An 18761-nucleotide genomic window follows, 5' to 3' on the forward strand; every position below is an offset into this window, starting at 1 on the left:
ATCTGAATCGAACAACATTTCGCACTTTTCGCGGAACATCTGTGCACACGGTTTACCATCTTCTTTGCTGTTCCAAAGAAACGTGCGGCTTTGAAGCTGTCGGCTTTCAGCCCTTTGAAAAACGAAATTTCATTGCGGCACGAATTTTCCGCGACAGTTTTTAATATGCTTGAGTCCACGTTCTGTGATTACTAGACTGTGAAACTTCATACAGGTTGTTCTAAAATTGTTATTTGAGATCCTGAGGTCATTTGAAGCAACTTTTTCCTTGGCGAAATTGCAATCCGCGGCTTCGTTTACCAGTTATTAACGAAAAAACAGAGACCAATAAGCGGCGACAACTGATCACGCTAGCTGAGCGCGCCTCTCATTGGTCAGTGTTTTTTGTTAATAGCTTATAAACGAAGCCGCGGATTGCATTTCCACGAAGGAAAAAGTTGCTTCAAGTAATCTAAGGAACCTCTCACTTCACGGAAGTAACATAATTTTAGAATACCCTGTATAAAAATTGTCCAGCTCCATTGTAACAAACTCAAGTAAAATAATAGTACATTTTCGATCTTAATAAGTCTAATAAATTCAAAATAATATACCGCCATCCTGCAGTTTTTATAAATTTTTCATTGTTTTATATTTCATCTACCACGTTCTTCCGATAAACGAACAATATTCACGGTCCAGTGATTACGCGACAACCGTGTCACCGTCGCGAATCGGAATTTCGGTTACATCGACGCGAATCTGGTCGCATCGGAGAACCGTGTCGCCTTCGCGTCTCTTTAACAAACGAACCGTGACGCGTCATCGCCTGCCGAACAAATTAATTACGGAAATCAGTTTCGACGATCGCGGCGGCCCCGGCGTGCGCGCGATGGGCGCCGAACGAATTTAACGAGGATTAATAGGCGTTTAACGCGCATGGGAAATTCATGATCGATTGGGCCGCGGCGACACTCGGCGCCGCCATTTTCAGAAAAATCGCGCGGCGCCTATGCGAACCGTTCCGCGCCGTTTCGCCGATAGAACGCAAAAATTGAATAATGCGAATATTTCGGGTTACGAAATCCCGCTTTCAAACTGTCGTTTACAATCGTAGTTGCGGACGGACAACGTAAACCGAGCTGACGGCGGTCCATTTTCTGTTTCAGAGAGAAAATCCGGCGAGGCTGTGAAGGGGAGGGGTTAAACCGCCGCCCCCCTGAAAATGAACGCGAAAGGACCGGCGTTTGGTAAATAAATGAATTAACGCGACGCCATTAAAGCCGCCGGATGGTCGGATAGCGGAAGTCGCTTAACCGTGCGCAAAGAAGCTGCGGAATAAATTGGCGGGCTGCGGGAAACCACCACGAACAGAAATAAATGATTCAAGACCAAAATCGTTGGGCGAATGAATTACTCGCGCCCTTTCAACCGGGGAACAGATGCGGTTTAACGCGGCGTCGATTTAACTGCGTGTGTCGCACCGGCGAAATAAATTCCGGGGTTGCCGATGGAAACCGCCCCTTAATAAAATAGGTACAAGAGAAGTACAACGTTCGACGAACGAATCGATCCTATCGAGAACAAAGGATAGTGGGCCAGCGAAAGTGATTTAATTTCGCGCGGAGAGCAGTGCAATAAATCGTGGCGCCGCGGAGAACCACCCCTGTAGGAAATGAATGCAAAGGGACCACCGTAACCTTCGGCGAGTGAATCAATGAAACAGTTGTGTCGAGGACAGGGGGTAGTTGCCCGATGAAAGTGATTCAATTTCGAATTGTTTGGAGACTTTTAAAATACAACCGCTAATAGGGATCAATTCCAGAGGATTAATAATTCTACTAAAAATAATCTACAATATTACAAATAATCTACTACAGATAATCTACTGTAAACGATCTACTACAAATAATCTACTGTGAATAATATTACCCTTCGAGTAGACTGAACAGTGGAAGTGGCTGCGGGTTGCGAAGTCGGCGGAATAATATGCAAAGGGGTTGTCGCGGGGCGGCTGGATTAGAATTTCAAAGACTCGTATGATCGTCGTCGCGCGGGGGGAGCTTCCCTCGCCCCGTTTCTCGTCGCGAGATGCCAAATAAAAGGCGCGCGGCTCTCGCGATGACTGGCTGAGGAGTTGGAAGCAGGAGGAAAACACAGTTGCGCAACCCTAACTCGATTGTTTCGACTGCGGGACACGGCCAAAGCCTGATAAAGGACCGAAGTATGTGGACAAACGACGACGGCGGGCCGAAACGGACGACCTGTTCGGGTCCCGGCAGAAATCTTTATTGATTCGGGAGTGGTGGGGGTTGCCGGCGAAGATGTAGAAGAGGGAAAGTCCGAGAGGCCGGGAAATGGACAATTAAAGGCAACATGGAGGCGGCTAATGCCATCGGCAATAACACTCGGGACTTTTGCAGCGTCCGGTACAAAGACTTCATCCCTCCCGAGGGTGGTGAGTATCAATCCTGACGTTTTATGTGTCGGATAAATTAATTGTCACGGATAAAGCACGATGTCGGTTGATTTCAGTCTGTGTCAAATATTGGGATTGTTGTTTTTATGATCCTTTGTCTTCTCGAGATGGAAACATCCTTTAATCCCTTGCCCTATAACATCGTGTCAGACTCGTTACAATCTACCGATACGTTATTATACGTATATACGTTATTCACAACTCTTAAAATGGAATTAAATTTTACTTATGTATCATTAATATTTAAACGTTGAAGTGGAGATTGTCATATAATTAATACAAGTATTATTAGTAAATATTAATAATTGCTAGTAAGTATAACAAGCGAACACTAATCCACGTAGCTGTGACATAAGTCATAGTGTAAGGGGTTAAAATGTATTTTGTTAATATATTTTTTATGATAATAAACCTTTAAAAATTAATATCGATATTGTGATCGTATACTTTGACAATTGCGCAAATTTTTTTCGAGGAGGTTGGAATTTTTGTCGGTTTTATGTTGCACGAAGTTGTGCAGGTAAGTCCTCGATGATTTGTTATTTAAATGGAAACATTTTACCTGAGGTTCGTGTCGGTAAAAGTTTGTAGATGCTTCCGAACTTTAAGAAGTTATGAATTTTCTATTCTCATGATCTTTTTGCGATCAGAATGTTAGGGGGGAAGTGGAGGAACAAGTTTTAAAGGGTTGTTCTCACCCTGCAGGAGGAATAGATATCAGAGCCCGGCGTTTCCAACGAGTTTCACGATGCAGTGAAAGTTTGAAAAGAGTTTTCGAAGGTTGACTGGATTAGTTGCAGCCGAGTGATCCTTTTCAAGGATGCCTTTAGTCGTGGAAGGGTAGTAGATATAACATTCGTCGGTATAACCACCCCCCGCTTTCAAGAAAATTCAATTTGAAATAGTGCCTTGAATTCGGGCCAGGAAATTAATAACATTGAATTCTTCTTCGGTTATGGATTTCTTGTCATGATCACAAATTTTTTAGACGAACAGGAAACAGTCTATTTTAAAGAGGACTTCTCAAGCTTTAATTTGAGCACAATAAGTTCAAAATATTTGCACGGGAACACTATCTAAAATTGATTAAAAGTTATCCAAACAAATTAGCATTTGCTGCGAAATAGCGAGTGGGTGAAATCAATTTTTTGTAGCGATATCAAATTTTTCTCTAGAATTATAATTATCTTATCTCAGTATGTATTAATTCAGCTTTAATGCGAGGTCAGTGATATTAAAAAATCTCCACGGAAGCATACCTCAAAATTGATACGAAGTTATCCTAGAAATCGACTTATTTTTCCCGTCGATGTCGGTCAACCGTTCCCAAATTTTTAAAAATGTTTCCGCTATTCTTTAACGATCTAAACGACCTCAGCTTAAAGAGAACACTTTCAGCTTTAATTTAAGCTATATTAAATTAAAATCCTCCCACTACGATACAACTTAATACCGCTCGGATGTCCCGCTTTAAAAATCGCGTCAGCTTCATTCGAGTCACGTGTCGAGATTTTCCAATTTTTTTTCAAAATGACCTCGCTATTCGCTTTTAATCTAATCCATCCTGTCGTAAAGCGGACACATTCGGCTTTAATTTAAGCTACGCTAGATTAAAAACCTCCCACCGCGATACACCTTAAAGCCGCTTTGAAGTCCACCCTTTAAAAGTCGCGCCCGTTCTACTCGAGCCTCCGGCCGGAATTCGCCGATTTTTAAAAACGACCTTGCGTTTCTTTTTTTCGACCGAAACCACCTAATCCTAAAGTGGCCACTTCCCGCTTTAATTCAAGCTTAGTTCGATTAAAAACCAGCCGTGGAAACGCAATGAAAAATCCGCCCGAGTTGCCGTTTGAAGATCTAGTCAAGGAAATGGACCAAAAAGCAGGGCACTCGACGGAACGTGTGAAAAAGGACCAATCCAAAATTCGTGGAGCTCAAGGAGCGTCCGGATTCGTTGAAAAGCTTCGCGTAGCAGGCCAGCACTGACCTAGGAAGGAAGTTTCCCACGGCAGACGAGCGGCCGTCCTCTCTCTCTCTCTCTCTCTCTCTCTTTCTCTCGCCGGGGTTCAATATCAAATTGTATCGCGGCGGAGCGTCGAGAGGGTGGAACGTGGGTCGGGGGTCGGCAGTCCGTGGGTAGAGGCTACTTCCGCGAGCGACAGTAATAAGCTTCAGGCCTTCTCGTTTTTCGTTTTGCAGAGCTGTGGTGCGAACAGGTCTGGGACTCGCTGCTCTGCTGGCCGCCGACTAAAGCCTCGACAACGATCAAACAGAGATGCCCCTTCGAGGACGGATTCGATACCAGCAGTAAGTGTGCCCGCGTGTGCGACACGTTTGATGAATGCACATTTAAATTGCTTGTTAGCCGTCGCGACCGCAGCCACCCGTCGCCTCTCCTAGCATGCCTGCCGATAATTAGACCGAGCTTGTAATTTCCAAAGAACAACTTACTCGGCCAACCATGATTCTATGCTTGCAATATTATATCGAGATTTGCTTGCAGACACGGAGTTGGCACTTTCTAGGCTCATTTAGCAATCTCTGAAGATTCATGTAGGAATATTTTTATGCATATCTGATCACTATATAGAAAGTTATGGCTATTTTACTAGGGCGTACTTGGAGGGTAGTCGTATTGAGTCTTTATGAGCGACTTCGAAATTTTTATAAACACACATAATTGTTTTATCAAATTGTCACTTTGCAGGTTTATTTAACAATCTCTGTCGTACACACAGGAATTTTTGTATGAAGATCTGATCACTCTGTGCAGAGTTATGACTATTTCAGCATGCTGCACTTATAGGATCGAAACTTAGGACGTCAAAGAGTCGCTCTGGAATTTTTTAAACGAACAAATAATTTTTACACCAAACTGTAACTTTGCGCGTTCAGTTTATCAATCTTCGAGGATTCAACAAGAATTCTTGAATGCAGATGTGACCATAATGTGCAAAGTTATGGCAGCTTCGTTAGGATGCGTTTGTAAGTTCCTGACTTTCTAAGTTAAACTTTAGTTAAACTTGCATGACCTGCGCCCGGGAATTGTTTTAAGGAAACATATATTTTCTACGATATTAACACTTTGTGGGTTCATTTGGCAGTCTCCGAGCAGCGAGTTTACAATAAAATTTCGTCACGCAGATATAACGATTCCCTTCGAAGTTACAGCCGCTCCAATGCGACACCTCCAAAGCTCGTCCAATTAATTGAATTAAAAGTCTTTGAGAGCACAATTGCCAGCATGCTCGCAGCGTTCATTTTTCCATCGCCGTCCATTGGAATCCGGCAGAGAGGGAGTCACAAAAACTGCGCTAAACACAAAGGTCCGCCTGAAACGTTCCCTTTCCATCATTATTCGGCTGTCCCTAATTCTTTTCCCGGTTTTCGGCGTAGTGTTCGATTAATTAATTGTACAGGACGCAAGATCTCGGGTTACAAGGAAAATTACAGGGGTCATTTGCATGGGGGAACCGATCGCGAAAGAATTTCATGGTTCGAGTTAGTAATTACGGATTCCGGATTCGCCGTTCCAAGCCTTAATTGAAAAGCGCCGCTTCCGAGCGTCGGACTTCGAAGATTTCGTGATTTATTACTGGGTAGATTATAATCAGCGGGATCTTCTTTGCATAACAAAAGCAACCACCGGCGAAGCACTCCGGAGAAAAATTGACACACCGTTTGGTCCACCGTCCCGCATTTTTCATGTCGTAAATTAAATTTGCCGACAAAACTGCGGCACTTTTTACTGCCTCGATAATTCCATTTAATTTCATTTATTTAGCATGAGATGGCTTTTTAATTTTCCTACAGAATTTCAGCGTCGTAATAATGTTATAATTATTGCTAGGAAATATTAATATAATAATAATTATAGATTATAGGTACAGATATTATAGAAGTTCGTTGGTCCTTTGACACGCCAGGTCCCCATAAAACTATCTAAAAAAATGAGTCGAAACAGTCAATGAAATACGCTTGTTTGTCTAAAGTATTTAATACAGAAATAAAAAGAATAAAATGAATATGTAACACACTTGAGGGAAACAGTGTCTGTAAATATTTGTATTTCTTAGTTGAGGTATTTTTTTTTCTGCTAGAAACCGCAGGGTTTTCCCTTCTGGCAAAATATTTACCGAATATTTTCGGGTTCGTTACATCCGGTTCTATTTTTTTTCCGGTCGAATTTGTTGCCTTTGCGTTTGAAAGAAATCCAATTTACCAAAAATCATTCGGTTTGTATCACAAGGGATGCGAGTAATTTTAATCCCAGACATCGGCGGAGTGCAATCCAATATAGGCTCGCGAATATTAACTATCTGCAAAATTGGCCTGGCTTATCAAACTACGTGCCGGAAGTAAGCCCTTCCATCGCATCTGCAAACTGGAATTGTAATCCCGGCTCCGATCCGTGGCACACGCGCACACATAGGCGTGAACCTCGCCGACTGTATACGTATTTACAACGCGACGGGGGACCTCTAATTGCAGCTGCACAGCGGCTGAAACTTCCCTATCAAATCTATGCACCGTTAACCGCCGCGTCGGTGCTCCATATGCCCTTTTTGTTAATCGTCGGTTTCTATTGGACAAGTTCTATCGGATATCAATCGTACTTCAAATCGGAGCAGCCATCGTTTATAACGATTTAAAAATTCTGTAACAAATACAGCCCTTCGAAAACTCGTGTCAAAAATACTGCGTTCGCGAATTTTTATCTCAAGAACTGCTCGTCCGATTTGGATGATTCTTTTTTTTTATGTTAATCGACAAACTTTGCTTTGTCAGGTAAAAAATTGTCCAATCGAAACACTAATTTTATTTACGTTTTGCATGGAGTGATACCGTGAGTATAATTAAAGCTGTCGAGGCAACTTAAAGGCACACGAACTCTATGGACTTTTTAATTTTTTTCTCGAGAACCACGTGACGGATTTCGTGGATTTATTATTTTATTTCAATCAGGAAGGTTGTGTTTGTTTGGAAATCATTTTTGTTATTCAGGAATCTATTTTTAGTAGACTTGGCACGGGATTTTATTGGGGTGGCGATTTGAGCCTGCGCGTTTAACTCGACGGAAAAACGAATTTAATGGACGTGCCCTTTGGCTTCTTCTATTTCGCGACGAATTCCCAGTGTCGCCTAAGCCCGAATGAATTTTCTTCGCTGTGGGCGACTCGGGGAGACAAGCAAAGAAACGCCACAAGGCGAGCACTTTTTCTCTTCGTTTAAGTTAACTGCCAAGCGCCCACCTTCCGGGTCCCATTCGTTCCGCTTCTAGCCTTCACCTGCGCGAATCAGGCAATTAGTTGGAAGTTAAAGGCAATCAGGAACACTTGTTGCTGTCCTCGAATATAAACTAACCCTCACTTTCACTCCATCTCGGACGATGCTTCGATATATCCGCCAGCCATGAATTATACGAAGTGCAACCCATCATAATCATCCTTAATCGAAATTCGATCGATAACGGAAACATTTACCTGAACTTCGGTCAAATTCCTCCGCGTTTAGTTTATTTCCAAGCGTGATTTACTTCATATTTATCGATCACGACATATTAACTTTTTATTTAAATACGATGAATCATTCGTTTGTCACAATTAAACATATAAAAGACGAAAGCCCTTAAAACGACGAGAGAAATTATCGCACCGAATTCGCGAGATTTTCTGAAAGAAAAAGGGGAATGGAAATTTTATACTCGTAATATGGTAAAATCTGCATAAATAAAAGACACCGTACGTAATGCGAATAAAATTGCTAAAGTCATTTTCAGTAGGGAAAACTCTGCGAACAGGTTGCGGTAATTGGCTGGGCTCTTGCACCAACACACGAACGCAATTTGTTTCGCGCAGAATGGTGACCGAAAATTGCGAACAGGTCCATCGAAAATTCGCACGGATTTTCGAGTGAGAAATAATGAAAGACAGCGGCGCGAAAAAATATTTTATTCATCGATATTCGACAGTGATGTCGGGGCGTGACGATACATAGGATAGCGGCGGCGCTCGAATTTTAAACTGGCGGGCACGTTGCCTGTTGAGCCCGCCCCTGTCCATGTGACGCGGCCCCGGCGCGAGCTGGAAAGAAATTTGCATGGGCCGAATTAACACCGGTGCCAGATGCGGCCATATCGTTCCCTGTATTCGACTCGGCCCTGTTTCCGTGGCGGCGCGACCCGGTATGCAAATCTCGGCTCCGTTACAATGCGAATCGTCGGCGACGTCGCCGTGATCTGCAGAACCGTCTGGCGACGGATTTAACGTCGACTCGTGAGCCGCTCTTAAATATACCAGCTCGATCCTGCTCGCGCATCCGTTCACTTTCCTTAATGCGATCTTGGAATCCTTAACAGAGCACGCTTGGGGAATTCGAGCAGATAGGAGATGTTTCGAGTTGAGCAGACGACGGCTGCAATCGACGGAGTTTATTGGGAACATTTTTACTTTGGTCGGGGGCGACGTTCTTCGAGTAGAACTTGAGTCAATGTGATTTTATTCCAATAGAATTTCAGTCGAGTGTAATTTAATTCTAATAGATCTTGAGTCAAGTGTAATTTATTTTCAAAAGAGCTTGAGTCAATGCGATTTTAGTCCAATAGAATTTGAGTCAAGTGTAATTTAATTCCAGTAGATCTTGAGTAAAGTGTAATTTGATTCCAATAGAATTCGAGTCAAGTATAATTTAATTCCAATAGAGCTTGAGTCAAGTGCAATTTTATTCCAATAGAATTTGAGTCTAGTGCAATTTTATTCAAATAAAACTTGACTCAAGAGCTACTTAATCCCACGATAAATAGAATTACAGCCAACTTTACTCAACTACAAATTCAATCAAGTAGAACTTATTCAAGTATAACTTGAGTGAAACACCACTGTCTCCAAATATAGCTTGAGTCAAGCACAATTTTATTCAACCTCAGTCGAGTATGCTCAGTCGAGTATAACATACATATCCCAATTAGTTCTCCAATTGTTTAACAAAGTCAAAAATGTTTCTGCAAACTCAACAATTTTTTTTACCACTCCTATACGTTTTTACTAGCTCCTCAAATTTTCTCGGACGTTCCACAATTTCCTGCTGGTCCTATAATTTTTTTAGTAGATCCTAAAGTTGTTTTCTAAAGTTTAGAATTGTTGATAGAGCTCTATTATGTCCAATAATTTTTTGTCGGGCCAGAAAAATTTATCTACAGTCCCCAATTTTTTTAAAGTGTACAATACACTTATTGTACACTTTCTATTGTATCTATTATTTTGTAATAAATAATATTATATCTATACATATATTGTATCTATACACTTTTCCTATCTCTCACATTTTTCTTATTCGTCTGGAAAATTTTTTGCAGGACCCACAATTTTTATACTGAACCCTGTGTAACTCTTCACATAACTTGAGCTAAGTACTCGAATCAAGGGTATAAAATGAGTAAAATACTAGTGAAATTTCTAATCCAGAATCGAATCAATTCCTTTCAAATATACCATAACAAAATAAAGATTAGTCCGCAACGCTGCACTATGTATTCGGCGATTTCTTCGCCGACTGATATTCCGCGGGCAGACGGCGTAATCCAGCCGAGTGATCTGAAAAGAGCAGAGAGCCAGAAACGGCCAGATTCTTCAGCGTTCAGACGGGTGCATCGAGGTTAATTGCACGTGTGCATTAGGTATCAGCAGGAAGGGGCGGGGAGGAGGGGCGGTAGATAAGAAAGCGGTCGGGGTTGGATTTAATCGTGCTAGTGCCGGCGCTATTTTATTTACGAGACAGAGACGAAAAATCGTTGGTGATTACGCCGTCGGATGCCGGGGCGAAGATGCTGGATACGGCTGGCTGATACATGCAGAAAAGCTAGCGGAGGCCACGGGGTGCGGGAGTTTTGCCGCGCTGTTAGGGATCGTAACATGTCGCGGCGTTATCGAGTGCAATCAAAATGCGGAGAAGTGGGTCGAGCGGTGCGCCAACACATCGCCGCGTTCCTACGTCGCACACTGTCAAACGGCCGGGCTTCTCATTCGCCCTTTGTTTCTGGCCCGTCACTGTCGCGGTGTAGACGGAAGTGCATCGCGAAGGCCGCCGCGGCAAGTTCAAGCAAGCTGCACGTGCATGCGAATCGATGTGCGTCGGGACACGACATATTAAAGTAGAACGGCATAAAAAATCTCGGCGACGTATCGTTCAACGAGAGACCATCTGTTAAGTAACTTCTTTCGAGCGTTCACGGCGACACGGGGAAAATTAAATGTTCGTGCCGGCTGCGGGAACATTAGTAGCACCGAGATGCTGGCGAACACCATTTTTACGATCTGGAATGTCGAGCAAGAAGAGCTTGTATTCGGTCTATTTGTTACCGACGAATTTAAGTTGTCTCTTAAGTTTGAATCAAGTTGTAATCAAGTCGTGCATAAATAGTGACATAATTGACACATTTTATACATTAAACAAATCACGTCCGATATGATTTATAGTTCGATTAACTTCTATTTAACTCAGACTTTACTTAGGTCAAGTTGTACTTGACTCAAGTTATGCGAGAAGATACAGGATTCATTGCAAAAATTCTGAAGAGTGTAAAAAGATGTTGAGACTTATGGAAAAATTCTAGATGCTAGTAAGAATTTATAGGAATGTTGTAAAAAATTATAGGGCTGGTACACAAATTTTTGGATGCGTGAAAAATTTGGGGGATTCATGGGAATATCTACGTTATATTCGGATCAAGTTGCACTTGCCTTGACACTTTAAGTTTCAAACGACTCATATTCTATTTAAATCAAGTTGATGATGACCCAAATTATATTTAGATGATGTTGTGTTCTTCCAAATCATTATTGAATCAAGTTAAGTCCTTCAAGTCATACTTGAATCAACTCAAGTCTTTCCAAATTCAAAGTTGAGTCGGAGGACCTTGACATAACCTTGACTCGACCAATGTATTCTCAAGTTATGTTCTTAAGTTACAATTGAATAAAGTTGCATGTGACTCAAGCTAGAAATACTTGAATCAAGTTGTGCTTCCACCAATCATACTTAAATCAAAATTATGTGCCCTTCAGTCACACACAAATCAAGATTATATTTTTGCAAGTTATGCTTAAATCAAGTTGTACACGACTCAAGCAGCGTTTAAGTAAAAAAAAAAAAATAGAACCCGCAGCTGCAATAAACAATTACTGAGCTCAGATGCAGTACTACTGGATGAACCTGTTATTTCGATTCCCTGAGAAGCATGATCATCGGATCAGTGTCTGTGAAAGCCTGTGCCCTGTAAATTTCCTAGACCGTGTTCCATTGATTTAAGAAGCTTTCAGAGAGATTTCCTTTCATTCCACTTATTGAATCACTGTCAAACCAGCCTCTCCACGTTCCTTCGAAGCGCCGTTGTCTCCTTCGCTGCTCCATGTCCTCGCCCTTTCCTTTCTTCCAGCGCTTGCTCCCGATTCGGGTGGGGGCCACCCACGCCCGATTAAAGCGCAACGCGAACAACGCGACAGATCTATAACACTCGTGGAACTTCTAGATCCTTCGGTGGCCCTCGAAAGTCGCTCAGTATTCATTCGCAGCCGAAGGCCCGTCCTCATAAATCCATCGACGACACGTTAACGGTGATAAATTATTTTACGGCGCGACTACAATGTAGAAAAAGCGATGAACAAATGGAGAGAAGCTGTCTCGAATATTCCGCGGCATTTAACATTTAACGAAACACATTTCGTTCCGGTTGACATAAAACTGCAACGTAAAATCGCGCATCCCCATGATTTTGGTCCCGTTGGAAAGAGGAGACTTCGCTCTGTAAATCCACGTCGGTCTGAACCGAAGACAAATTTTTCTTCTCTCTCTAGGGGCGCGGGAATTTTGAAAAAATTTCAACCACGGTCGCATTTACTTGCACCGTGATTATTTTTCCCTGAGAATGTTCTGAAAAGGAAACAATACGCGAAGTTGTATACGGAGGCTCGGCGCTTTAAAATGAGCCCAGGTGCATCCACGTTCGATATTTTCTCGCGGAGTTGCAACAGAAAATAGATGGAACGAAATAACTAAAAAAATTGCTATTAGAAAAGTTCGTGCAGCGCACCGCTGTACAAGCTGCTCGGGAATCATAAGCCGGTGAAAATATTTGGAAAAGTAATGGAGGTAGTTAAATAAATAGTCTCGTTTATATTAAATAATATTTGAAGATTTATTCGGCATCATAGAGATAAGCAAATGTACTGGAAATCACGATTTATGCTGTGCAGAAGAAAATGATTTAATTGCAATAGCGTTCCTCGTGAATTCCTATTAATCGTTTAAAATCTCATTCATATTTATGAGGGAAAACGAACATGTCGGAAATGTACAAGCACATATTTCAAAATCTTATATTTCTTTTCGTATTTCTCACAATAATTGAATGTAAACAAATTAAATTAAATTGCATTAAATTTAATTAAATCACATTAAATTTAACTAAATTACATTAAATTTAATTAAATTGAATGCAGAATGTCAAGTCCTACTCGAAACTCCGTGGTCGGCGAAATTTCATGGTAACAATATCCAGAGCGTTTCGTTTCGCTCTGAACAAAGGACATATTTATTTCAATCAAATGTTTCCGCTTCGCATTGTAAAATATTAGGCCCGCCGATGATTTCTATCCATTTGCGAATTGAAAGAAAATAAGAAATTTCCCATCCACTTTAAAATCTTTACTCCGCAGTATAATTTCTGTCGTCGTTTATGACTTGCCAGCGCGATGGTAATCTGTGAATATTATTTTTAAAAAATATATGTCTCGAACGACCATTTGCATACTAATTATGTATTTACAGAACGAGTAAGGAATTTCAACTGGCATCTAATTTAACACGAATTACTCTACGAAACGAAGCGTCAACAGAATCGACAGAGAAACAGTGTCCGCAAACATTCGCATTTCTTAGCCGAGATATTTTTGCTCGATAATGCGCCGGTCGATGTTAAATCGAAGCAAACGCAATTATAATTTTCTGCCCGCGTTCGACCCACTTTCGCAATACCTTTTTTTATCGGCCGATTTCAATTCGTTCGATTCGCTTCTTTGTTCGAGGTGGCTTCTATTGTTAATTCGTTTGATTTTCCGAATAAGAGGACTGAATGGGAGGAGTTTCCCGGCCGGCCGACGACGGAATTTTCGACGAATATTTTCGCTGGCTAATTACAACCGGCCAGTCGAAAGGATCAGATCAATAGAGCGGCGCTTTGTCGCGGTCGGCTTTGTGGTCGCCACGAAACTACGACCGCGAAAAAGGGGAGCCGGCTCCGCCATTCTGAAGCTGCAGTCTTTAAGGAAAGGCTTTAAAGAAGGCGGGCCGGGATACGCTTCCCTTTGAGCAGCTTTTCCTCCACCCCCTCCTTTTTCCCCGGAATATTCATGGTCCTTCTTTATTGCGGATCTCCGATAACACTGCTGCGAAATGAAATTCTTTCGGTGCTCACCTCCGAATCACCATTGTTTTCTCAGTCCACATACCCTGTTGAAAATATCTAGACGCTAGGGGTACGTAATCAAGGGTTGGAAGAGCAGAGGAAATTCGACGTATGATTGTATCGTCCAGATTTTCGCCATTGCTGGTGAAAATAATTTTGACTAGCATAACGCATCGATAATGTATCTAGTAATTTATTTATAGTACGTCAATGTAGGCTGATTAATTATAAACAACCAGGAATGATTAGTGAAATAGTTAGAATATTATTTCATTGCTTGATGGAGTCAGTATGTGCCTGTTTATTTATTTACGCTGTTTTAGTATAGTGGAATATTATTTCAAACATTTGGGAACAGATATTATTATAGTTCGTGGTTTATGGAAGCTATTTAATTATTTAAATTTATGTACGAAAGAAGCTAAATACAATCAGAAATAGTTTAGAGATCGTGAATAACTGGACCAAATTATTAAGACGTATTTAAAACTAATGCAAAATATAAGAAAGCTTTGTACGATACGAAGAGACATTATAAAATATTGAAAGCTATCGCGAAATATTGAAAATGGTAAAAGAATTGAAAAATCGTATTTTGGTCTGCTTTTTGTACCTAATACTGCATCGTGCTCCGCATTGTTGCACTTTCAATAAAAACTGTGTCGTCAGGGAAAAAGAATCATCTCCACTTTTTCATCAGCTTTCCAGCATCAAAGCCCTTCTAGAGAAAAAAAACGACAAGACGAGCAAGTTAATGTAGAGACTTCAGCCTGTAAAATGAACCACGCCGGAATATTGTGCGATTTTTTTCGTGGAGATACAATAGCTGCAACGTGGACAGCGATTTTGGTATTTATAGAGCCAAGAGCGACTTGGCTTAAGCGTAACTTGAATTAAATATCGCGTGAATTAAGTATGACTTGACTTAGACATCGTTTTAATTATTAAAAGTTAATTGTAATTTCTGATTGGACGTGACTACGTTTGAGTGCAAGTTTTGAATCAAACACGAATCGATGCAAGTATAAGTTGAGTCAAGTACGAGTTACTTTAGTCGTAACTTGAGTCAAGTATAACTTGATTTAATTATTACTTCGTACAACTTACGTGAAGTATCATTTAATTCAAGTAGAATTAGATTTAAGTATGTATTGAGTATGTACTTGCTTCAAGTTACACTTGAATCAAATTACTATAGTTGTAGCTCGAGTCAAGTAGAACTTGATACAATTATTACTCTGTACGACTTTCATAATTGAAGTTACACTTAAGATAAATACAGTCAGACTTAAATATAGGTTGCGTTGATTCAGGTATTGACTTAATTTAAGTACAACTTCAGTCAAGTATAAGTTGCTTTACTGTAGCTTCAGTCAAGTACAAGTTACCTTAACGAGTCAAATACAACTCTACTCAGTTCTTACCTCGCATTTAAGCCAAGTACAATGGCATTTAAGTACGACTTGACCTAATTCAAGTATGCACTTGATTCAACTACAATCTCAGTCAAGCGCAACTATAGCCGAGTATAATTTGAAGCATAACAGTATAACGTAAGAATAAAAACGGAATGAGAACACCTGCAGGTGCAATTAGAAAAGCATCGTTAATCTTGAATTAGTTCAAGATCGACGAACGAGAAGTCGCCGAGGCAACTGACTCGCAGAAACATTAATTACAGGTGTCCTTCTCTTGCGAACGTGTTTGTCCAATCCGAAGAATTCCGGATCGGTAAATCCCGGAATACAGAGGAGGCGCCCTGTTTCCGGCTGAACGAAAAAGCGGGCCTCGACGAAACCAAACACCGATTTACATAACGATAATGTAAAACGGAAATCTCGAATTGAATTCATTAATTCCTGTTTACTTTGTTAATCGATTTTATGGTAATCGACGGTGTCCTCCGTCGTCCGCGCCTCTGCCTGTCCGAAACGGCGCCGGCACGATAAAGAAATAAGAGAACACGGTACCAAGAGAGCCCTGTTTGCAGTTTGACGAGTGGAAACGATATTTTGAAACCTCGAGCGACGAGGAATAATACGACACGGATATTCAGTCGTCGATAGAACATTATCTCAAATATTGAACGATAAATGTATCCTGTTTCATACGGAATCGCGAGGGCTGCCTTGAAAATTACACGTCTCTCGGCGCGGTTCGTTTTCAAACAGCATTCAACGGGTTATTCTAAGGCGAGTCTTTCAAGAAATCGACGCTTTTATTTTTAGATTTTCTTGCAGATTTATATCTGCTTTACTTGAATGTATGCAATCAAAAATGGGCTCCAAAATTTAGGCGCACATTCGGTATTTTTATGACGGTGTTATCGTATCTACGGTGTCATAACGAACTCAGAATATTTTATTCTTGTTTTATTTCTTAATACTATAGTATTTTTTAAATATTATCAGTATTAAAAGATAAGAGAAATGTAATTTGTAGTAGAATATCTACTTATATTAAAAACGAATCTTGTCAAACATTCACATTGTCTCCGCAATATCGCTTCATTTTCTTTGTTAAGAAACTTTGCCAAGAAACACCTCGAAATTATTGAATAATTCCGCTAGAAACACCGTTCGACGTCGACGAAAAATTGTCTCGTTACGGAAACAAGTATGCCCCCACGCTGCGACCAATACAACTCGACACCCGTGGACCAGAATTTCCATATAAATTGCAGACGATGCAAACACTCGGTTAAAAAGACACTGCTAAACAAAATAAAGCCGATACATGTTTAAAAAACGTATAAACAGTTCGAAGCAGTCGCAAATTATTATTATTTAGTGTACAATGTACCTGGCTCATTAAGAGAACTGAGCCATATTCACAGAGAAAATATTCGAAACATTATTTTAAACAATTCGGATAAAACATTTACGAGAATAAATAGTACTTCGCTTAAAAATGTTAATAAATAGAGCATTCGACTGCTATAATCCAGAATATAGTGCAAAGCATAATACGGAGTATAATCCAGGGCTGATTAAACGTAAAACACATATTTTGCTTCACGATAATCAATTAAACAAACAAAATATTCCGAGCGATTTCTTTCGAGCAAATAAAATATTTAATTTTTTAAAAGCATATTCTATCGAACAAATAAAATATTTCATTTTTAAAAGCACATTCTTTCAGTCAAATAAAATATTGTATTATTAAACATACACACAGAAATGTATAAAATATCTAAATATCTCTAATAAATAAGACATTTATTTACTCCCTGCCATATAAATACAAATCTATTTTGCCAAGCTGCGCGTATTATTTCCACGTGAGTTAGGATAGTTCTACGACGAGTCCCGAGATTTATAGCGAAGTTTAGGTCCGTCTCGCGAGGTGTCCTCAACTAGATCGATCCAGCTCTCCGTGAACCCTTGTACACGGCGCATAAGGACTCGAGGCTGACCTGTGCTCGTTGTTTGTACAGAATCCGTGGAGAAGAAGTGTGGTTACAACGGTCGCTGGGAGGGCCAGAATGGGACCAGCGCCGAGGATTCGCCGCACGGATGGGCGAACTACACGACCTGCCTGACACCGGAAATGCTGCGGTTACACGGGAAAGTTTACACGAACACCATCGAGGGCAACGTGAGTACCAAGTGATTAGAACGCTTCGGAACTTAGATGAGCTTTCAATTTACCTGTCCCGGGCCACCTTAATCGGCAAACTTAATTTGGATCGTTTGATGTCCGCCGGATCTTGACGAAACTGTTCACCAGCCCGGAAAAACACGTGGTTTAGGATCCGGTGACGCGTTAATCGTAAGACTAAATAATTTAGGCGTATAGAAAGCACGATCCGCGCTTTTTAAAATGAGTCTAAATTGATGATTCTATGATTTTTTTTAACGAAATTATAAAATTGTCAAAATGCAGAAGTCTGACTTGTGATTTGTCAAACTTTAGATTTGAGCTTTAAAGTTCGGATTGAAACGGTCGTAAAATGGCAATAAAAAAAAGGAAAAATCAATGTTTTTAGACTCGTTGGAAAGAGGAGACTTTGTTCTTGAAGATGCTTTAGGTTTCAATAAATAAAAAAATTAGTTCAACTTCTCAGAGCCCCGTGAAGTTGAGAAATGGTCAAATAATGGACATCGTTACCGAAGTCGCGAGTCACAACAACACAGTAATAAGATAGTAAGCCTAATTTAAAAAAAACTTACACGACTAAAAAGCAGATTTCATACTCTTAAAAATGAGCTGAAACTCATTCACCTACGATATTTTTTAACAAAGTTACGCACCTTTGAACATTGTCGAATCTTTACACCTGACTTAATGAGCTGGCGAACTTAAAAAAAAAAAACTGTCGCAGGATGGCAAGAAAAAATCGCTGTTGAATTGTTTTCAGCTCAGTCGAAAGAGAAAACTTCACTCTACAAGATGTCCATACTTTTAATCGCGACAAAAAATTGTTCAATTACCTAGAACTCCGCAAAGTCGAAAAATGGTCCCAAAAATGCCATTCTAAGAAAAGAGCCTTCCGAAACAATTCTGTCTGACGCGTGGGTGAAATGATAGAGTAGCGTCTGCGGCAGCAGATAGTCCGACCCATAAACTATATCATCTTCAATATTTCATCTCAATCATCTTCATAATTGATCACAAAGTTAACCGACCGGTGATGAATTTATAGATCGCACCGCGGCGAAGTAAAACCAATTTTCGCAAACATAAATCCACGGTGTCCGTCGCCGTCAGCGACCCAAACATTTTTCCTTGTCCCTACAACTTTTCCTCTGCCCTTATAATTTTTTCCATGACTCTAGAACGTCCTCCGAGTCCCTAGAATTTTTTCTGACGCGTTCTATACCGTTCCCCTAGCTTCCA

The 18761-nt window shown here is 40.7% G+C and overlaps 1 protein-coding gene across 1 annotated transcript in view; it reads left to right on the forward strand.

Moving 5' to 3' along the window:
• Positions 1-1818: 1818 nt before the first annotated feature.
• Positions 1819-18761, forward strand: part of Pdfr (Pigment-dispersing factor receptor) — a 32597-nt gene continuing 15654 nt past the window's right edge. Inside the window, exons 1-3 of the mRNA XM_078186978.1 lie at positions 1819-2437; positions 4658-4765; positions 17359-17519. Of these exons, the coding sequence (XP_078043104.1) occupies positions 2356-2437; positions 4658-4765; positions 17359-17519 (351 nt within the window). The 5' untranslated portion in view covers positions 1819-2355. The remainder of the gene's footprint in view (positions 2438-4657; positions 4766-17358; positions 17520-18761) is intronic.

This window comes from Augochlora pura, chromosome 7 (assembly GCF_028453695.1).
Source record: "Augochlora pura isolate Apur16 chromosome 7, APUR_v2.2.1, whole genome shotgun sequence".
Classification (NCBI taxonomy): Eukaryota; Metazoa; Arthropoda; class Insecta; order Hymenoptera; family Halictidae; genus Augochlora; species Augochlora pura.